Source organism: Cheilinus undulatus, linkage group 23, assembly GCF_018320785.1.
Source record: "Cheilinus undulatus linkage group 23, ASM1832078v1, whole genome shotgun sequence".
Taxonomy (NCBI): domain Eukaryota; kingdom Metazoa; phylum Chordata; class Actinopteri; order Labriformes; family Labridae; genus Cheilinus; species Cheilinus undulatus.
In genome coordinates, this window is record NC_054887.1 from 22,210,513 (window position 1) to 22,230,096 (window position 19,584).

Below are 19,584 nucleotides of genomic sequence, written 5' to 3' on the forward strand. Positions count from 1 at the left end.
CACGTTTTATAGCTACAGCCCACGTTTTTAAAATGAGTGCTGAATGACACTGTCTCAGAATTTGCAGATAGATTTAATTGCAGCAAAATTACAGAAACTGTTTTGAGGAATGTTTTCAACAGCTTTCTTTCATCCACTATCTTACAGAAAAAACTCTATAAAACTCTTACAGTAAATAAAAGGATCATTGATAGAATCTTTGTCACGGTTTGCCTTGATTAATGGTAGAAAAAACTCAGGAAAATGAATCCAAAGTCCCTTTTTTTCTTTACAATCTTACTATTACTTTAGAAACATACTCAATTAAGATACAAGTATCTTTGCTCAATCATAAGACAATGTATACTGCAAAAACCCTAAATAATATTACTGCAATGATCTCCAAAACTTTACAGCCTTCTTTCAGTAGATCAAAAACACCCTTTACTCATCATTAGATGTTGAATATTTAATAAAATTGTAAGAAATAAACCGCTATTGCGCATACATTCCCAACACATATAATTATCAATTTTAATGTGCAGTAGATATGATTCAACTAAATATGATATCTATTGATTTTAAGTGAAAATAAAGACATTAAGTGCAATCAGCACCTATTACAATCATGTTACTGACCCCCCACCCCAACACTGATAATGCACTTATAAAAAAACTTTATTAAATTCTAAATACTTCAAATAAGTCCTAACAACAAACTATATCTTATCTTTACACTCATTGCATTAGTTTAATTTCTAATTTCTTCTTCCACTTCAAGTCAGAGATTTCTTTCTTTCTAGCACCTGTGTGGTGGGTCAAGGTAAAGTGTCAGGACTCATGCATAGCTCAGGTTCTTGAAATCCTTCATGTTCACGGATTTAAATGCCATTTGTGTAAATAATTGACAGCTTTCATGAGTTTTACATTTGCCATTCTCCTGCCAGTCACTCCAAGAAAAGGATCCTCTTCTGAATATCTGCTCCAGAGGTTGTTAGAAAGTGCTTTTGCTTGACTTTCAGCCCCACAAACACTAAATCTACATTGTAAGTTACTCATTCATACATACAGCCACACACTCTGGCCTTTAAACTCTCCAGTGTTGATTTTCCTCCGGTCCAGCAGTAGAGTTTCGTCCCCTTGTGCTCTCAGTCATAAAAAGTAGAGACAGGGACCAGTCCTCCACATAGTCAAGCTATAAAAAGGTCCATGTGGTTCTTTTTTTACTCTCCATGCCCCGTGGTTGCACCCTGTAAAAAAATGTACAGGAAGTCTTTAAGAGTCAGCAGTATCACCTCACTTCCAGGTTGCAGCAGTGGGCCGAACTCCTGCACTCCCTTTGCTACCCTTCGACCCCAGGGATTGACCCGAACGGCTCCGCAGTTCACGCTCTGCATTCTCGCTCTGTGCCTGCTCCTCGTCATACCTGTGGGAAACAGGGACAGGGAGATCATGTGGAGAGGAAAGGCGTGTGTGGGGTGTCCTGCTGCCCCCGCTCCTCGCCTCTAAATGAACTGTGGAGTGTGTAAACAAGGGGATTTAGTCAAACAATACTCCCCCTGCTGAGCTTGTAACCCACTTTACCCTCCCTATTGTGTTTTGAATGTGATTTCAGTGAGTCCTCCAACAACTAGCCCCCCTTCGATAGCTCAGTTGGTAGAGCGGAGGACTGTAGTGGATAAAGCAGGCATCCTTAGGTCGCTGGTTCAAATCCGGCTCGAAGGAGAGACCTTTTACCCAATTTTTATCACTAAAAATGCATATAGCAATGGCAGTTAAAACCCAACACTTGTACTCTACAGCATGCTAAACTCAAATGCTTCTCCTTCAAGCTGCATTTGAACCAGTGACCTAAGGATGCCTGTGACAGTTCTTTGGCAGAGTACAACCACTAAAGTCCTCCATCTGAGCTATCAAAGGATAACTGCTCTTTTTCCATATACAATCAGACAGAATTAGGCACTAAATAGCTCATATATGTAAGATGTCTTAGAACTACAAAGGTAGTAAGTTAAGAAATTCTAAACATCAGACTCCAAGAATACTTTTAAGGAGACAGAATCTTTAGTTATCAAGCTCCTCTGTGCTGAAGTCATCCACAAGTTTAGGTCCAGAAATAAAAACACACTGCTTTAAATTTTAAGAGTAAGCATCACACTCTTTTTCTTCTCTCAGTACAACTGGATTTAGTCAGCAGGTTATCCACGCAGTGTCTGGATCTGAGTAAGAATAGTAATTTTTTTAAAGGAAATGTATCATATGAAGCTTTTAACCATTACAAAAATCTCTTAAATGTAATTAGAGATAAACAAAGCCCTCCTTTAAAAAGATTTAGCATGTTAAAGAAGCATATATCGCATGCTTGTTTACTACAACTCTAAAGGAGGATTTTTCTTTCCAGTTTTTTCAACTACAGTTTCGTCAAAGTACTTGAACAGTACTTTGACAGCCAAAAGGCACTCCTTCAAGCCGGATTTGAACCAGCGACCTAAGGATTCCTATCATCCCACTCTCAGAGGGAGACCCACTACAGTCCTCCACTCTACCAACTGAGCTATCAAAGGGCACAGGAGAATCAAGGACACATTAGCTTACTAACAGGATCTTTAAGTTTTACTTTTCCTGTGTTTTTCACAGATCAGTTTGACACTGAATGGCTGTAATATGTTGCTGAACTTGTGTTGTGAATGTTACTCACAGGACTTGATAGTTGCCCAGGGCCTCTCGGGGCGGGCTTCGATTCCAGCGGCAGTCTGGGATTTCCCCATTAGGTGTGACGATGTTGAGAGTGTCGTTGATGAGGTTGTACTTCAGGATGCGGTCGTTGGCTGTGCTGGAGGTCAGCGAAGGAGAGGCGTTGACCTGAGATGGGTGCAGACAATGAAAGGAAGAATTTGCATTTTAAACAGAACTGTCTTCAGCACCAATTCCCTTGATCATCTGCTAATGAGAGGGAACTATATGCACACATTATTGCATGAACACTTGCAGCAGTATAACACGGGAGTAGGGCTCTTGTCAGGGTTTGTGACACATTTTATCCAGCCATCACTGAGGACCATTTATGCCCTACAACCAATTCTATGTCACCCAAAATAGATCAGATTGGTGTCTGTTTGCAGAAATAGTTCAGACCTAGCCTAGATAACTCAGCTTGTCATTGTACAGCTGTAGAAAATGACTGTACCCTATTAAAAAATTGAGGAGGAATTATTTGATTACAGGTAAATCGAATAGCCTGTACCAGCCAGTATCACTTGGTGCATGCTGTAATAAGACACACCTTTAGCAAAAAGGCTTACACAAAGATCAACCTTCAGGGCATTAAAGTTGCTAAACACTCAAGGAGTCACTGTGTAAGCATGCTGAGCATGATGAAACGTAGGAGTTGAGGGATGAGGCAAAGATTACACCACATTGGTTCCTTCAACGTCAGTTTATGTCTGCTGTGAGTGTGCTTGAATATAGTAAATGACTAAATAACTCATAATTAATATACTCACCTCAATAAGCCATGGCTTAAGCTTGTCATCAATAATGATGTCATACCCGTAACACTCAAAACAGTGCTTGTCATTGTTCATCACAGGCTAGGAGAGAAAAAAGAACAATGGATTAAAGGAAGGAATGACCTACAGTATAAGTGCTTATTACATATTGACAAGAGAATTCTTAGCCGAGAAAGATGTTAGCAAAAAAGTTAACTAATGGAAGTCTGCCTCTAGTGGAAAAATGTACCTTACATACTGTGTAATCAAAGGTCTGAGAAGAGAAGTCAGTACAGTTCTCAGAAAAGGGAAGTGCATCTTTACATGCAGATGTTTCTACAGCTGTAGGTTAAAAAGAGAGGGCCCAGTACTAAAAACACAACCCCAAAAGCATCATGGGAAAACCACTTTCACTTGCTGTTCCACGGTGCGTGATATTTTTATATCTTTAACCATAAATGTCTGCATAAATTTGCTTTGTGCAAGAATGTAAACATTGTCATGTATTTATTTACCTTTTGCATTAATGTTTGAAATGTATATATAATGTGAATATGGAGGAGAACAGATCTGATCTCAATTTAATTTTATACTTGATTATTTAAATTTTATCCATCTTAAATTTCCACTCCACCATATTTTAGGGTAAAACTGCTCTCCAGTTATGTTATCACTATAGGTAAATAGTTGTGTGTCAGATTCCTGTGTAAATTTCATACAGCTGTCCTGTCACTCTCTCCAGTTTTGCGTTATTTTCAAAAATGCTGAGTTTTATTGAAGTGAACAAATTATTTTCAAAACGATAAGATCTGAAATATGTCCACTCACAAAGCGAAAACAGGGATTTTCCCTTGAAGTTAAGGATCCAAAAATAGTTTGTAATGCACGTTAAAGATTTAACTGGTCCCGTTTACTGATTTACAGCATTCTTCAGGGGTGTGCAGTGGGACTTTTGCTGGTTTTATCTGCTGCACACTGAACCTTTTTTTGTTTTTCACATTAACGGTGATAATGTACAACATACTTACTGCACATATTTATATGTCCACATTTACTTTATTGATGTCTTCCTTGCTAATAAAGGGTACGAATTTGTTGAGTGGTGGTCACCACTTTACCACCTTCCTTCGATAGCTCAGTTGGTAGAGCGGAGGACTGTAGTGGACTTCCCACTGAGAGTGGGGGAAGAGGAATCCTTAGGTCGCTGGTTCAAATCCGGCTCGAAGGAGAATCTTTTAAGGGCTTCATTCAAAGTTAGACCACCTCAATAAAAACAGTTCAAAGCTAGAATATACAGTATTAAATCATATAAAACATAGTTGCTATAAGTAGCTGAGTTATAAAACCAAGTTGGATGAAACCAGTGGCCTAAGGATGCTCGTTGTGACTACTACTACTGTAGTACTAAGGTGGCTCCACACTAGACAGTTTTCAAATCTTTAAAGAGTTTTAAAACCTAGAAGATTACAAATATTGTAATAGAGTTTACACAGTGGTGATTCAACAAACCACAGCCATTTGTCTGCCCCCCAGGACCATTTATGCCCTACAATGCTGTTTTCATGTACCTGAAAACAGCATCACTCATGGAGAACAGATTCACATTGTTGACACCTTTAAGTATACTAGGACGGTGTTTGACTCAGAACCGAAGTCTGTTAAGAAGACAGAGCCAATAGTCAAAGGTGCACAACAAATTTTATTTAAATTTATCCTGTGTTTATCATGCTTTTATTGAAAGTCTTTAAGCATTTTCTTTTATTTGCTGGTTCAATGGTTGTCTGTGAAGGACAGGAATATTCTGAACCAAAGTCTGCTCCAAGACTTTCAGCTGAAGGACTTGAGCTCTCTGGAGAGAACTTGTGGTCCAGAACGCTGAAGGAATAATTGATCAGCCTGGCTACACTTTTCTTTTATGCCCTCTGGATGGCGCTATCGTGCCCCCTCAAGGATAACTAACAGATACTCAGACTCATTTATTCCTTCAGTTAACAGGCTGCTGGATGCTGAAAGCTGAACTGATTGACAGATCTCAGCTGTGTCTTTCTTCTTTATGCATTCTGGCATTGTATTTATTTATAGCGCTCCCATGTTTGCTGCTAGTCTGTTGTAACTGACGTGAATGAGATTGTCGAAATGCTGCTGTGGCTGTTGTTCCCCCAGTTGTGTTTTATTTCTTTTAATAAGGCTTGGTAGACTGTAAAACTGAACTGTCCTTTGGGATTTATAAAGTTGTCTAAATCTGAATTTAACTGAGCTGTATAGGGTATACATTACATAATTGGTTAGGCTACATAACCAAAATTGTGGAGCTCAAAAACTATTCCTTCGAGCGATATTCTAGTTCTAGCCAGTTCTACCTGGCTTTTTTTGCTATAGCTGTGTTTGTATTTTAGATAACGTGTACTTCTTTTAAAAATCAGAATTAGCTTTGATTTTGTATAACGTACTTTGGTGATGTACCATGACTGAGACAGCCTGAGTCTATTGTTGTGATTTGTCATGTAAGCCTTTCTCTCTTCTGCCAGCGCAAAGTGTTGATGAGGGACGACAAATCCACAGACATACTGGCCTCACTGTTCAGGCTGTTGTTACACAGCAAAAGAGCTGATTTTAGGTTTGACTGACAACTGAGGGATTCAAAAAACTCTCCTTCGAGCCGGATTTGAACCAGCGACCTAAGGATTCCTGTTACTACCACTACAGTCCTCCGCTCTACCAACTGAGCTATCGAAGGTACAATCAACATGAAGAACATTACAAAGAAAGAGACAAAAAAACTAAAGCTATCACAGAGATATAGACATCTTGCTGAACATCATTACATCTTCCAACACATTTTGTCATCTTTTGAAAAAGAATTAATCTCCACTTACAGCCACAGCCTTGAGTGACTGCACCACAATCCAGTGGATCTGGTCAAAGAGTCGGCTGGTCACCTCTTTCCCTCTGGTGCTCTCCAGGTACAGACGGAGGTTACTGACTGTCCACTTGCCTCCGTGGACGTGGTTGTAGTCATCCTGCATTAAAACACAGTCTAACTAAACATTGAAAAATATTTTTTGGCTACTTCTGCTGAAAAAGATTCAGCTTTGAAGGGGAAATATTATAACACAATGTGAAAAATATAAACAAGCAATAATGGCCATTTAAAGTTTTGGGTATGTAGTTGGAAATAGGAGCAGTTCAAATTATTTCTAGTTCTGAGTTTTTGAAGCTAGACTCATACGGAGGACAAAAAAACTTTTACAAAAGGCAAAAATGAAATGGTGAAATAAGCCTTTAATAACCAATGTAGCTCACTGACTGTTGAGTTCACACTTTGATCTACTTACCCCATGTTTCTGGATGGCCACATTAGTGAGGTGAACAAACATGTTGTCCAGTTCACTGGTGCTTGGCGTGTACTTCACTGTGCAGAATCTACAGAAGCCAAGTTTGTACCTGATTACCAAAACACAAAGATAAGTTCAATCACAGCACCATAACAGCCATTAATGACTCAGCTCCCTGCTATTTTCCTTAACTGACCCACTAAGTCAATACGTTGATTAAACAGTGCCAAATATGAGCCAAGTGATAAATGGTGAGTTTTTTAACACTCTCCTTCAAAACTCCAACACCCAGTGTCATTCAGATTATTTTAGATGTATAGATACGTAGATAGAAAGGTAGATGGAGGGATGAGTGACTGGCTGGCTGGATACTTTCCAGCCAGCTTCATAGCTAAAAGGTTTCCTGGATTTGAACCAGCAACCTAAGGATGCTTGCTGTGACCACTATAGCCGTAGTATTAAGATGGCAACATACTAGAAAATTTCATGAGGATGTAGCAGCAGAGCTCTATGATGGGGCATTTACGGCTCATTTGTTGCAGACCTTTAAAATTGAGCCATCTTGACCTTGGGGCGGGAAGTGACCCAAGCCGGAACAAGAATGACAGAGTGATTATTTCTGTTCGCTGTCAGAGGTTTCAGTAAGTGGAAATATTTCACAACAGCAGAATTTTATGAATGAAAGTTGAAAATTTACAGAGGCGGTTAACTTTAAATTCAGCACACCAAAAACTAAGGAAAAGGGCTAAGGACCCAAACCCTAAAGGTTAGGGTTAGGGGGAGGAGATGAACGTAAAAATAACACCACAAACTGAGGAAAAACCATAAGTACGTCACTTCACGCCCTACAGTTGAGGTTACCCCATTGTAGAGGTCTGCAACAGATGAGCCCTAAACGCCCCACCATAGAGGTGTGCAACCAGACGCCTCTTTAAAATGTTAAATCTTTTATGATTTTTAAACCCTGGAAGATCACACATAAGGACCCTCATCCTCCAAATGCCTACAACACTAGACGATTACAACAGAACATGAGCCCACACATGCTGTTTGAAACAGAGTTTCTCCAGTGGTGATAACATAGACCACAGCCATTTGTCAGCCCTAGTGTGGATTTTGCACCAGCCTAGCTGGACATCCTTCGATAGCTCAGCTGGTAGAGCGGAGGACTGTAGTGGATACTTCAGTGTACATGGTGGTACAGGAATCCTTAGGTCGCTGGTTCAAATCTGGCTTGAAGGAGGAGTTTTTAAGAGCTTAAAACAAGACCAGTGCATTTAATTGAGTTTTACAGAATAAATATGTCATAATTAGCTAGGGCATTGGTTCCCAACATGGCATCTGGGACCCCCTGGGGGGGCACGAGGCTCTGCCTTCGTTGAGGCTGTCCAAATTAGATCCACTAGTACAAACTAAAACCAGGATAAAACACTTATGAATAGTTCACGCAAGAAAACTTTAAAATCTGATGTTAATTTTTTACAACCACGTATCAATTTTTGTTTTGGGGGTCCTAGGCTCCTCTATGAAACAAGTAAGGGGGGCTAATAGGAAAAAAGGTTAGGAAAACAGCAATTCCCAAATAAACCTGTTATGTGGCTCAAAAGATTTTCTTTCCGCCCGGATGTGAACCAGTGACCTAAGGATGCCTGTCGCTACCACTACAGTTCTACGCTGTACCAACTGAGCTATCGAAGGAACATTCCTCTCCACATGCAGTGCTAAACTCACATTTTTTTAACACTTATTGTGATAAATAGTTGAAATCCTCCTTATTGAATAAAATCCACCATTTCTCATGTTCAGTCAAGAAATGACCTATTAATCATTTACCATTCATTTACCATTCACTATACAATTACATAATAAATCTATCGATTTACGGCAATCTTACATGGTGACTATTGAAGAGTTTGTATGTACATAGATTTGTATCAAGGCTAAGCTCATATTTTCCAGTGTGGTGCTTGAGTAGTAATGTAAACTGTGTAAAGTTAGTCATACTGGGAGTATTGATCAAACACACTTCTGTTATTTTCTGTCAAATATAATATTAATGAGGAAATCATTAAAGAGGACACTGGGTAAAGGTCTGCTAACAGAATACTACCTCAGTCAAATGCTGTTATATATCTTGTCTTAGTTTTGACTTATTTCAACTAGGTGGTGCTAGTACCCTTCCTAAAATAGATACATAAATTCAGGGCTTACATGTAGCATTTCAGAGGTCGATACGTGGTCACAAGAACGTAGAGCCGCAGGTCAAACTTCTTCCCTCCTATCAGCAGAGGGTTGTCGATGTATAGAGAGATGACATAGGCCTCCTTTCCACTAGATGCCGCTACAAAGCTGGCGAAAAAAGGCAAGAAAAAATGCCCAACCATAAGCTAACATGTTTAGGGATTGTTAGGAGAAAATTTAAACACTTATGGAGTAGATTTAAAAAGTTTTATGAGCAATACATTCAATTTATGTCACTCCTCCCTCTGGTAGAATTTGGTGTTGTGTTAGCAATAAATGCAAACAAAATTTCACAATATCTGTGTTGAAAATAGGACTAAGACAGCTGCTGGTTCTCATGTTATGTAGAGGAAAAAGAAAAAAAAAAAGAACAGTGCCGAGTGTTAACTGACTGTGTGATTGGGATGGTTTTATTAATGACTCACGTGGAGGTGCGGCTGTCTCTCGACCACTTTTTGATTTGGGACAGTTTGTTGATGAGGAAGATGCCTTTGCCCTGCGCCTTCCCGCATGGCTTCATGATCCACGTGCTGGACGGGTTCTTGCGGAACTCCTCCACGAAGAGATTATAATCGGCCGGAAGCATGAACGTCACAGGTACAAAATCTGCAAAGGAAACAGAGAAACGGAATAAAGCTATTCAAGCATCTTTGTAGTTTGTGAGGTAAAATTGCTCATTAATTTTCTAAAAGATACCTAAATAAATATATTTCCCATTCTCGTCCTTCTCTGCCAGCGGACTGTTCTCTTTCTCCAGCTCTTTGCGGTAGCGTTTTATGTTTTTGATCATCAGGTCCTTCCTGGTGAGCTCATAGTGGTTGGGGAAGTGATTTACCATCTGGTCATCTGATAGGCGGTAGCCGGTGTCCACACTGAAGACATTTCTGATGGTCTGGATGCTCATCCTGCATGTGGGCACAAATAAACCTGGTGAACGGGAGAGTCTGGGGCCTAGAAATAAACCCTCTACTGAGTTTGCACTAAATGAATGATGCTTTTTTTTCTGCTCTGTTATGTATAATATAATGCATGCTCACATTCCCAATGGAGCGGCCTGTGCTACCTTTTTATAGCATGTTTGATATTTGTAGGATGTTGAAATTAAAATATTTTTACATTCTGCTCTTAGCAAGCCCTGTGGTTGAGTGGTGTCGCTATTTTTCTGAGCTACTGTGAAGACTTGCTGAAGCTGTAGCATAGATAATTCTGTTTAATAGAGGAATTTTCATATGACACCAGAGTGTCTCTGATTTTCAGTACTGACTACCATAGGTAGTAAACTTGCTACTGGATATGGACTTGCTACATCCATATCCAGATCACATTTTTTTGTTCGGCTGTTCACATTGCGGTTGAATTACAAAAGATCAGATATTTAGTACCACATATGAAAGTAGCCTGAATCTGATATGATAATGTCAGATTCAATGTGACAAACCTAGCCTTTGTTCGCAAACAATCAGGGAACGCATCCATCCACTTTTTTTTGCTGTCACATGTCTTGTCACGTTTCAAGCTGAGACAGGATTAGTTTTCTTCTTCTTTCCAACCTCATTAATCTCTCATGACCCTTTGGTAGTGTACAAGTCTCTTGGTACCAAGGTTCATAATTGCAAACTGCACAAATATGCAGAACTAGTTCTATTCTTGCCAGTCTACAGGGGTGTTAAGGGCTATCACAAAACTAGATTTTTAAACTTCAACAGGATACAGGTAAAGTCAAATGATATTGATACCTGAGTTGATACCACAGCAACAAAAATGAAAGTTCTAGCACCCAATTTTACGTACCAAAAACTGCTTTCAAACTCCTACACACTATTAAAAATACAAAATGTTTGATAATGAAAATCTTGTGCTCGCCTCCTTTTGTTCACAGCAGTTTTGGTTCAAAATATGACTGAAGATCTGTTTTTTTTTAAATGTAGGTACTTTTCAGATGCTATCAATTATAGGAATCAAAGTGATTGTATTGTTTTTACATGTGTGGTACTGGAAACAAAGTATTGGAGGAAATTTTGTCAACCCTAGAAGCATTTTTGTCATAATTAATTCTTAATGACAGTGTAACATAGTATTATTTCAAATTTATTCAAATGTGCATTCATGACAGTACTTTGATTTATATTATAGCTTGATTTTATAGGTTAAAATACCTGAGTTAACTGTTCCTTACATGATTTATTGACACTTGTCAGATAAGAAAATGAGTACTTCTACCTCTCTTGCCTATATGAGCTATTTGCATGAAATACTATCCAGTGATGCAGGTGCAATCAAGATAACATAGCCTACCAGTAGAAATTCCAGTCGTCGTTTTCCGTGACTTGAATCCATTCCCTCTTCTCAAAGTTGTTGATGAGCACAGATTTTTCAATATCTGTCACCCACTTCACCTTACCGGCCATGGTGCCTCCCACTAGGGTGGAGCACAAGACAAAAGGTAAACAAGCAGAAAGACATGTTAACACTTCAGACTCTAACATGATGTTAAGGGGAAAAAAAAGAGTATAAATATACGTAGCAACCATGCACTGTGCAAGTCACCCACCTGCAAATCAATGTCAGGAAACAGCCAGTCATCAGCATCAGCTAGCTGGACTGGCTCAGTTAGCAAGACGCTGAATCCTCCCCGTACTGCTGCAGAGGCTGCAGAGACATCACCCAGACTGTGATGCAATCCCACCCAACAGTTTTTAGCTAGCTAAACTCATAGCGGAATGACAGCATGACGGACTGTCATGCAACTGCCTAAGCTTTAGCTCTAGCTACAAACAAAGAGCAGCGTTCATGTTAGCAGTTTTATTGCTAACAGCTACATTTATTGATCCAGGCGTAGTGAAGCTGGAGTCAGTGACAACGCCCACAGCGGTCGGACTTCTCTTCACAATACAAGTCTGACTTCCCGAAACGGAAACACACATTTATTCGATAACACTACAATGAAATGTAATTAAATAAAACGTGCATTTTCAACAAGAATTATCTCACTGACTTTAAACGACGTCGTTCTGGGCTTGGTCCTTCCGGGAGAATATCCTAGCAACGGAGGACGCAGTGATATCATTGGAGGATGTTATTACAACAGCTTACCGGCAGGGGTCAGTGTTTGACAGTAAAATGGATTTCCAACTGGTCATGTCTACATCACGTGCACTTTAAATTATTTCCATAAACCCCAAGGACGTTAGCATTTGAAAAAAAAAACTGTAAATACATTTTAAAAAACTATTAATAGTACTAATACTAATAAAAGTACTACAACCCCTTTTCCAAAATAGAACTGACTTTGTAAAATATAAATAAAAACAGAATGCAATGTTTCTCAAATCTCATAAACCCATATTTTATTCACAATAGAACAAAACATAAACAGCATATCATATGTTGAAACTGAAACATTGTACTGTTTCATGAAAAATATTAGCTCATTGTGAATTTAATAGAATCAGCATATCTCAAAAAAGTATGGATGGGACAACAAAAGGCTGGAAAAGTGGTACCAATAAAAAAATAAATAAATAAAACAGCCAGAGGAGCAGAACTACTTGGGTTGATTGGAAACAGTTTAGTAACATGACTTAAAGGAGCTTTTTTGAGAGTCTTTCAGAAGTAAAGATGGGCAGAGGTTCACCAATCTGTGAAAAACAGCATCCAAAAATTGTGCACCAGTTTCTGAAAAATGTTGCCAAACATAAGAATTCAAAGAAGTATCCCACCATCTATGGTACATAATATCATCAAACATTCAGAGAACCTGGAGAAATCTATTTGCACAAGGGGCAAGGATTAAGGTCAATATTTGATGTTGGTGATATTCGGGCCCTCAGGCGGCACCGCACTAAAAACAGGTATTATACTGTACTGGAAATCACTGCATGGGCTCAGGAACACTTCAAGAAACCAGTATCTGTCAATACAGTCTGTACCACAGGCTGTACCATCTACAAATACGAGTTAAAATCTTTATCATACAGAGAAGCCATGTGTGAACACAATCCAGAAATGCTGATGTCTTCTCTGGGCCAAAGTTCATTCAAAATAGACTGAGGCAAAATGGAAAACTGTTCTGTGGTCAGATTAATCAAAATTTTAAACTTTTTTGGAAACTTGTCCTTGCTATAGAGTAGATAGAACAACCAGCTTGTTATCAGCCCACAGTTCTGAGCCTGCATCTGATGGTATGGAGTTGCATTAGTAACCACGGGCTATTGACACAGAACCCTGCGTCAGTCAAGAAGGGGACAACATTCCTTTCCTCACTTTCTAGACAATTACAGAGTGTTGTTGAAGAAGAGGGGATACTAGACAATGACAAGCATGGCCCAACTACCACTAATAATCATAACAACAACAACAACAACATTTTTGCCTCAGAGAGTCATCAAGCCAAGGTATGGGCTACTTCTGGCAAGACTACAAAAAAAAAAAAAAAAAAAAAAAAACCTTACAACTTTCTCACTTTCTCACAAAAAAGGAAACATAATATTACAAGGATACATTTATGTCTTGTGCCAATCCATGCAATATCTCTTTTTTCTCTTGTTTTTGATGAAAACACATTGTTTCAGTGAATGTAAAGTATTATATATTTAATATAAAGATATAAAATAAGAATTTTAAAGTTGCAAAAGTTACATGGAAGAAAAAACATACTACACAAATGCACACATTCATAACAGCTGAAAAGTGATAACATAAGTGACAAAGGTGCAAAAAATTCAAAAATGAATAAATAAAATAAAATTAAAAAACCAGTAGAACATGAAATATAAAGTTCCATGTAAGATTGAGATTCAGGAGATTATATGGCTTCTTTTTAATTACTATGGGCCGGGTTTTTTTAATATAAACTTTATTAAACATTCTAGTCAGTTATCAAATCATATGATAACACAACAAAAAGGTGGCATATTACATGGGAAACTGCACAAAAAATATGTTTAAAAATTATTTGAAAAAGTGTAAAGTCCAATATTTAGAAAAATGACACTCATAAAATATTAAAATAAATTAAAAATTTTAACTTTAATTTAAGAAGTGTCACAATATTTCCATCTGGAAATACAGGGAATATTCGTCATACTTATCTGCATTCACCGTTAAAAAAATAGGAACGTGGTTTAAAGTAAATATATAAGAATCTAATCATATCAAGGAGATATTGAAGTCTGGGAAGGACTTAGAGAATTTGGCTTTATTGCATGCGAAATTTGCCGACCAAAATAATAAGATTTACTAAGAATCAAAAGAACTCAAGTTTTTTCATAATGTCTTTAGGTCTCATTTAAAAATGATTGCGGTATTTATTTGAATAACGTACTGTATAAACGCTCAACATACACTGTATTATTAAAGATGCGGAATCAGGCCGTTGTCGCCCCCTCGTGGTCAACCTCTGTCGAAGCCAGTAAAGGCGTGGCCATTCATATTTGTGTCAGTTACCTGAGAGCACCAGGATTAAAGGACGCTGCTGTAAGTTCAGGAAAATACATTTCACATATTCTTTTATGTTTATATCTAAAAGATTTGAATGATAATGCATATGTTTTACAGGGCGGCGTCCGAATTAATCTACAACAAAGGTAAGTTTACTTTTCTCTTTTTTATCGTCCATGCACCTGTTTTACTCGTCTATTCCAGCATTAAGGGGCCGTTAAAAATCCTGGTCGTTTCTACGTCACATTAGTACAAAAATCTTTGTGATCTGAAACAATATGACGCCATTTAAACGAACGTATATTTAATATAGTCATAAAAATAATGTAATATGTGCGATCTTCAAAACGACCTTTGTTTGCTTTGAGTGAGAAGGATGACTTCATCTTTTGTTATGACAATATGGCAGAGGGACACAGCAGGTTAACAGCAAAAAAAAACAAAAAACGTTTATTTGTAGCCTATGTTTATTTTGTAAAGTTTCTAACGTTTGGAACTGTAATATGAATGTTTTCTTCTATAAAATTGGCAGAAACACTCTTAAGATGATGACTAACACTTTTTAAACGAATGAATAACTTTGAATTCACAAATAAACAAGAGATCTAAGTTCATAAGTCGAGTCTTTTTAGGCAGTGGTGTTTTATTTCTCCTTGCTGAGGCCGTTTGGTTGATTTGAGTTATGGAAATGGAGAATTTGCATCAAGGCTCATGTACACAAGTACAACAGGAACTGGTCTGAGGACAGGTGCACGTACAGTGGGAGGAAACAAACCTGTTTGTTTAGGTGAAACTGAAAATAACAAGTCATAAAAGCAGTCACAGGAGTAGATAAAATGAACAGTTTCTTGCACAAAATGTTCCTTAACTTAAACACACTGTTGGTGCAAAACATAAATAAATAAACATAAAAATGAGTGTGCTACAACTATTGGACTTCACTCAACAAATGATGTCATCTCTTCCAACCTGGGAGAGCCTGTTTTATCTACCTGGCTTTTCCCCCTGGTGACACAGCCACCTATCCTGGACACATGACCTTGTATTTACACAGTGCATTTATGGACGTTAGAAGCCAAACAAAGACAACACAGAAACACCTACAAACCACTGAGAGATTATCCAATATGCTCTGCATAGATAATACAATTTCTGGCTGTGCTCTTTTATGTGAGAATAATTTGCATACAAACGGCTCTTTTTTTTTCCTTTCTTTTTTTCAGAAAAACGAGATGGTGGAACAAACAAGGCAGCCGAGTCATGTGGTCTCCCTCCAGGCTGGACCTGGTGAGGTTGCGACCAGTACCCAGTTTGACATGAATCTCAGGTAACTAAATTACACCAATCTGAACTGGGCAGAATATGTTCGGTTTTTGTTCAGTCCTTGGCACACTGGTCACACGATCGATTCCTAGTCTTGACGGGTGTTTGGTGCCTGTCTTCCCCCATTCTCACTCCCCATGTTTCCTGTCTCTCTTCAGCTGTCCAGTCAAAAATGAAGGCAAAAAGGCCCTTAATAATAATGATGAACAAAATTAAGATTTTTCAGAAGTGCAAAAACCTGCAGTTCTTTGATAGTCCACTAGAAGCTGATCCAAATCCCCCAGTCATCTTATACACACCTATACTAAAATGCAAATTTTGACAGCAGAAATACACATGTTCACAGCCTCTTTCATAGGATAAATTTGGTCTAAATAGCTCATTTTTAATCGACACAGGCTTTAAAGGAACAACATTAATTTAAGAAATAGCTTCGACTATATTAAGGCAACATGAAAATTTGCAGTCTGTCTGAAAAGGGTTTTATTCACTCCCTCAAGACCATGCCTTGTCTGTTGTTAGGCTGGCTGAAATCAGTGTGAGATAGCATTCCCAAGAAGATACTTGGACTTCAACACCTATTGGTGAAATCACTGAGCCAATGTAAATGTTTTATGAAATATATGTTAAAGACTTGAAGTTACTATCTTGCTTTCTTGGAACCAGAAATGAGAGGGCTCTGGCTGCAGACCGTACATTTCTGATGGCCACTTTCACTGATCGTATATCTATGACACAGTGTATCTCAGAAAGTAAGTTCCGTAATTTGATACAAAGGATCTCCAGTTTAAGAATTTTTTCTTCTGACAGTCACATTCATAATAAAACATATTACAAACATTATAAATCAAGCAACATTACATAAATAAAACAACAAAAAAGTAAGAGGTCTAACTTCGTATCACATTTGTGTATAGACCAGTTTTAGAAGTAGTTGCAGGAACCTTGGCTGGCTTCAGCTTTGTTAGCTTTAGCTAAAGCTAAAATAGCTATGCTAGCAACATGATAAGCGCTACTACTCAAGCCAATATAGCCAAGTTAGCTTCAGCAATGTGAGCTTTAGCAAATGCAGCTAAACCTAACATAGCAACAAAGGTAACTTTGGTAGATAATGTAGTTTACATAGCTTACATAGCTGCTGTGTGAGCTTAGTTTTAGCTAGGTTAGCTACGTAACTACATGGCTACAATATCTATAGCTAAGTTAGCTTTAGCATCGTGAGCCTGAGAAAACACAGCTAAAACGCACATAGCCATGCAGATAACATAGATAAGTAGCTGCTTTGTGACCTTAGCTTTAGCTACATCAACTATGTAACTACATTAACCACGTAGCTTATGGAGCTAAGCGAGTCATGCTGGCTGCATTGAAATATTTTCATGGAGGATGAGCCTTTTTCTAGTGAGCAGACTGTTTACTCGGCTTTACTAAACGTTTTGTTAGCACGTTTTGCAGGTCAGGTTTTTGTCTTTTAACTTTTGGTATCCTAACCCTTACCTTTACCCTTACCCTAAATGGAAGTTTAATTTGATTTTAATTTGAAAGTTTTAGCGTGCATTTCTGTTCTAAGATATATACAGTGTCTCAGATGAATGGTTGTGCTAGTGGCTGCCAGAGATGAACTAGCTGCAGCCAGACTGTCTGCCATATTTGGACAACAAAGTTTATAATTTATATATTGTGGGGTAGCAGCACCCTGATAAAAACCTAGTTTTGTAACACATTTAACAAAAGTGACATCGTGCTACACTTAAGAAGACTTGGAGTTAGTCATGAGATAAAATGCTCAAAAGGAACTCCTTCTATACAACCTGACATCTCTGTTACAATTAGTCTTTCAACTAAGCCATTCGGGAAAGTTTAGATTGCAGGAACTTTTGCATTGGCTTCTCCTTTGATACAAGAGGGTTTATTCACTTGTGTGTATGTGTGTGTGTATATATATATATATATATATATATATTTATATATTTATATATATGATGTAGATTACCCTTTGTACACACAAAAAAAGTGAACATAACTTGAAGTGTCCTGCCTGTGTCTTCCTCAGGGTTAATGACAGGGCTATACGAGCCATTGGGCGACAGTTGGCTGTGATTGGAGACCAGTTGGACCTGGAGTGGGTGAACAGACACCCAAACTTGCTACCAGCTCCTCTCCACATGCTGAGACCAGCTCAGGCACTGACCAGGACCATCTATCGGTAAAATATAAACAGTTAAAAAAAACACATAGCTTCTATAGGAGTTTTTTTCTGAGGTTTATAAGCAGGTGTTGCTCTCTTCCAGGGATATCCAGAGTCAGATATGGGGCTTTCAGGGCCTGTCTGCGGCAGCGAAGGCCTGGATAGAGAGCACTGTTCCTGGGCAGGGGATCTTCAGAGTGGATTCATGGGTAACATTTGTTCTCTTTTCTCTCTTTAAACTACTCATTCACAGTGCAGTGAATCAGAAATACTGAGCAGTAAGTGTTACTAAGTAAAGCCCCAAATGAACAGTCATCCTTTTTTTTACACAAATTTTCTGCAATAACAAGTAATTTCCTGTTGAGGGAAAACTGAGTAAGCCTGTAGGATTGAATGTGGATGCACCAGGTCGTTTGTCTCTACATGTCAGAATAGTAATTGGCCAGGGTGTTCCCCGCCTCTTGTCCAGTGGTAGCTTGGTCTTTCTACCCTGAACTGAGTAAGCTTTAAACATAATTGATGGACGGAGAAATTCTTTAATTGTTTTTTGGTCTGCTATATTTACAATGAAAGCCCTAACATTATTCATCCCTCCCACCCCCACCACTTTGAGGCCCCACCTAGGGTCGCCCAGACCCCAGGTTAGGAACCATTGTTCTAAATTGTACAAAAAAAGTGTTTTCAATACCAAGAGTTTTAAAGTACAGTAGTGCACGGTTGGTTTAGGCTGGGGCCTACTATGATGTCCTTTCAGGGGGCCCATAATTCCTGGCAGCACCTGAAATAGTTACCAGTCAGTTGCAGGGCAGACATACAGAGACAGACAACCATGCAAACACAGGAAGACCCTACCTGAGGAGGATCTGAACCAGGAACCAGCACTCTATTTGCTCAAACTAAACACCTAGCAAAACAATGTCTGTTTTATGGCCAAAATGTTTTGCTTTCTGAGCTCAGACAAAAAATTTCCCATAAATATAATTTATTCAGATCATTAGCCTCATTTGACCTTTTTTCTTCTGTTTTAAAGGTGTCCAGTTTGAAACCAGTAACCTGCGCTGGCTGGACCAGAGGAGCACTGGTGACGGTGGCACTTGTGGCTGCAGTGTCTGTTCTGGGAGCACTATGGGTGGAATGGAAAAGGCCATGAGCAGGGCCATTTTTACTGAAATTATGTTTGCAATTGAGTGATAATCATCTCTTTTCTAACTGCTGTTTACTTTCGTGTATTTTCTTTTTTTGCCGTTTTTGTGAGCGGTGTTGAATTTGATACTAAATAATGGGGAACAGGACTTTTGAAGCATCTTTATAAATTAGTCATTTTTATGTTGAAATGGTTTAAATTGGTTAACAGTGTTGCCTGAGGAGTTCGCCAGCATATTGTAGCAGTGACATGGAGGTTCACAGTTGTATTAACGTAAAAGAAAAGCCTGTTATAATGACTGGACTGTTGCTGGTTTGCAGTCTTTTGTATGCAGATGAGTTTCTTACTGAATTAAAAGGATTTTTTAATGATTGATATGTATTTGGGCTTATATAAAAAAGGGAGCTGGACTTTCTGTTTCGGATTTTAAATTGCTTTTTCATGTGA

The 19,584-nt window shown here is 38.5% G+C and overlaps 2 protein-coding genes and 5 non-coding genes across 7 annotated transcripts; 4 read left to right on the plus strand and 3 right to left on the minus strand.

Annotated features, from left to right (window-relative positions):
* Nucleotides 1-12,053, minus strand: ttll1 (tubulin tyrosine ligase-like family, member 1). Its single transcript, XM_041780991.1, has 10 exons — nt 11,595-12,053; nt 11,339-11,462; nt 9,740-9,948; nt 9,469-9,649; nt 9,014-9,151; nt 6,803-6,911; nt 6,344-6,487; nt 3,483-3,569; nt 2,678-2,841; nt 1-1,405 (listed from the first exon to the last, which is right to left on the minus strand). The coding sequence occupies exons 2-10, from the start codon at nt 11,449-11,451 to the stop codon at nt 1,276-1,278; spliced, it is 1,275 nt and encodes a 424-aa protein (XP_041636925.1). The 5' UTR covers nt 11,452-11,462; nt 11,595-12,053; the 3' UTR covers nt 1-1,275.
* trnay-gua lies at nt 1,618-1,704 on the plus strand. Its single transcript is given in 2 exon segments — nt 1,618-1,654; nt 1,669-1,704. It is a non-coding gene; the product is annotated as a tRNA-Tyr (tRNA).
* Nucleotides 2,440-2,543, minus strand: trnay-gua. Its single transcript has 2 exons — nt 2,507-2,543; nt 2,440-2,475 (listed from the first exon to the last, which is right to left on the minus strand). It is a non-coding gene; the product is annotated as a tRNA-Tyr (tRNA).
* Nucleotides 4,592-4,695, plus strand: trnay-gua. The gene is made up of 2 exons: nt 4,592-4,628; nt 4,660-4,695. It is a non-coding gene; the product is annotated as a tRNA-Tyr (tRNA).
* Nucleotides 6,118-6,204, minus strand: trnay-gua. Its single transcript is given in 2 exon segments — nt 6,118-6,153; nt 6,168-6,204. It is a non-coding gene; the product is annotated as a tRNA-Tyr (tRNA).
* On the plus strand, nt 7,941-8,044 carry trnay-gua. Its single transcript has 2 exons — nt 7,941-7,977; nt 8,009-8,044. It is a non-coding gene; the product is annotated as a tRNA-Tyr (tRNA).
* Nucleotides 12,054-14,488: 2,435 nt separating the features above from the next.
* bik (BCL2 interacting killer) lies at nt 14,489-19,494 on the plus strand. The gene is made up of 6 exons (XM_041780398.1): nt 14,489-14,518; nt 14,600-14,628; nt 15,706-15,809; nt 17,859-18,011; nt 18,097-18,202; nt 19,024-19,494. The coding sequence occupies exons 3-6, from the start codon at nt 15,715-15,717 to the stop codon at nt 19,141-19,143; spliced, it is 474 nt and encodes a 157-aa protein (XP_041636332.1). The 5' UTR covers nt 14,489-14,518; nt 14,600-14,628; nt 15,706-15,714; the 3' UTR covers nt 19,144-19,494.
* Nucleotides 19,495-19,584: the final 90 nt, after the last annotated feature.

Excerpts from the sequence above, each read along its gene's own strand:
- ttll1 (XM_041780991.1), bottom strand. The coding sequence starts at position 11,451 with ATGGCCGGTAAGGTGAAGTGGGTGACAGATATTGAAAAATCTGTGCTC. Across the intron at positions 9,949-11,338 it reads GACGACTGGAATTTCTACTG|GATGAGCATCCAGACCATCA; the intron begins GTAGGCTATGTT and ends GCCCACATGCAG. Across the intron at positions 6,912-9,013 it reads CGACCTCTGAAATGCTACAT|GTACAAACTTGGCTTCTGTA; the intron begins GTAAGCCCTGAA and ends TTTGGTAATCAG.
- bik (XM_041780398.1), top strand. The coding sequence starts at position 15,715 with ATGGTGGAACAAACAAGGCAGCCGAGTCATGTGGTCTCCCTCCAGGCT. Across the intron at positions 15,810-17,858 it reads CAGTTTGACATGAATCTCAG|GGTTAATGACAGGGCTATAC; the intron begins GTAACTAAATTA and ends TGTCTTCCTCAG. Across the intron at positions 18,203-19,023 it reads TCTTCAGAGTGGATTCATGG|GTGTCCAGTTTGAAACCAGT; the intron begins GTAACATTTGTT and ends TCTGTTTTAAAG.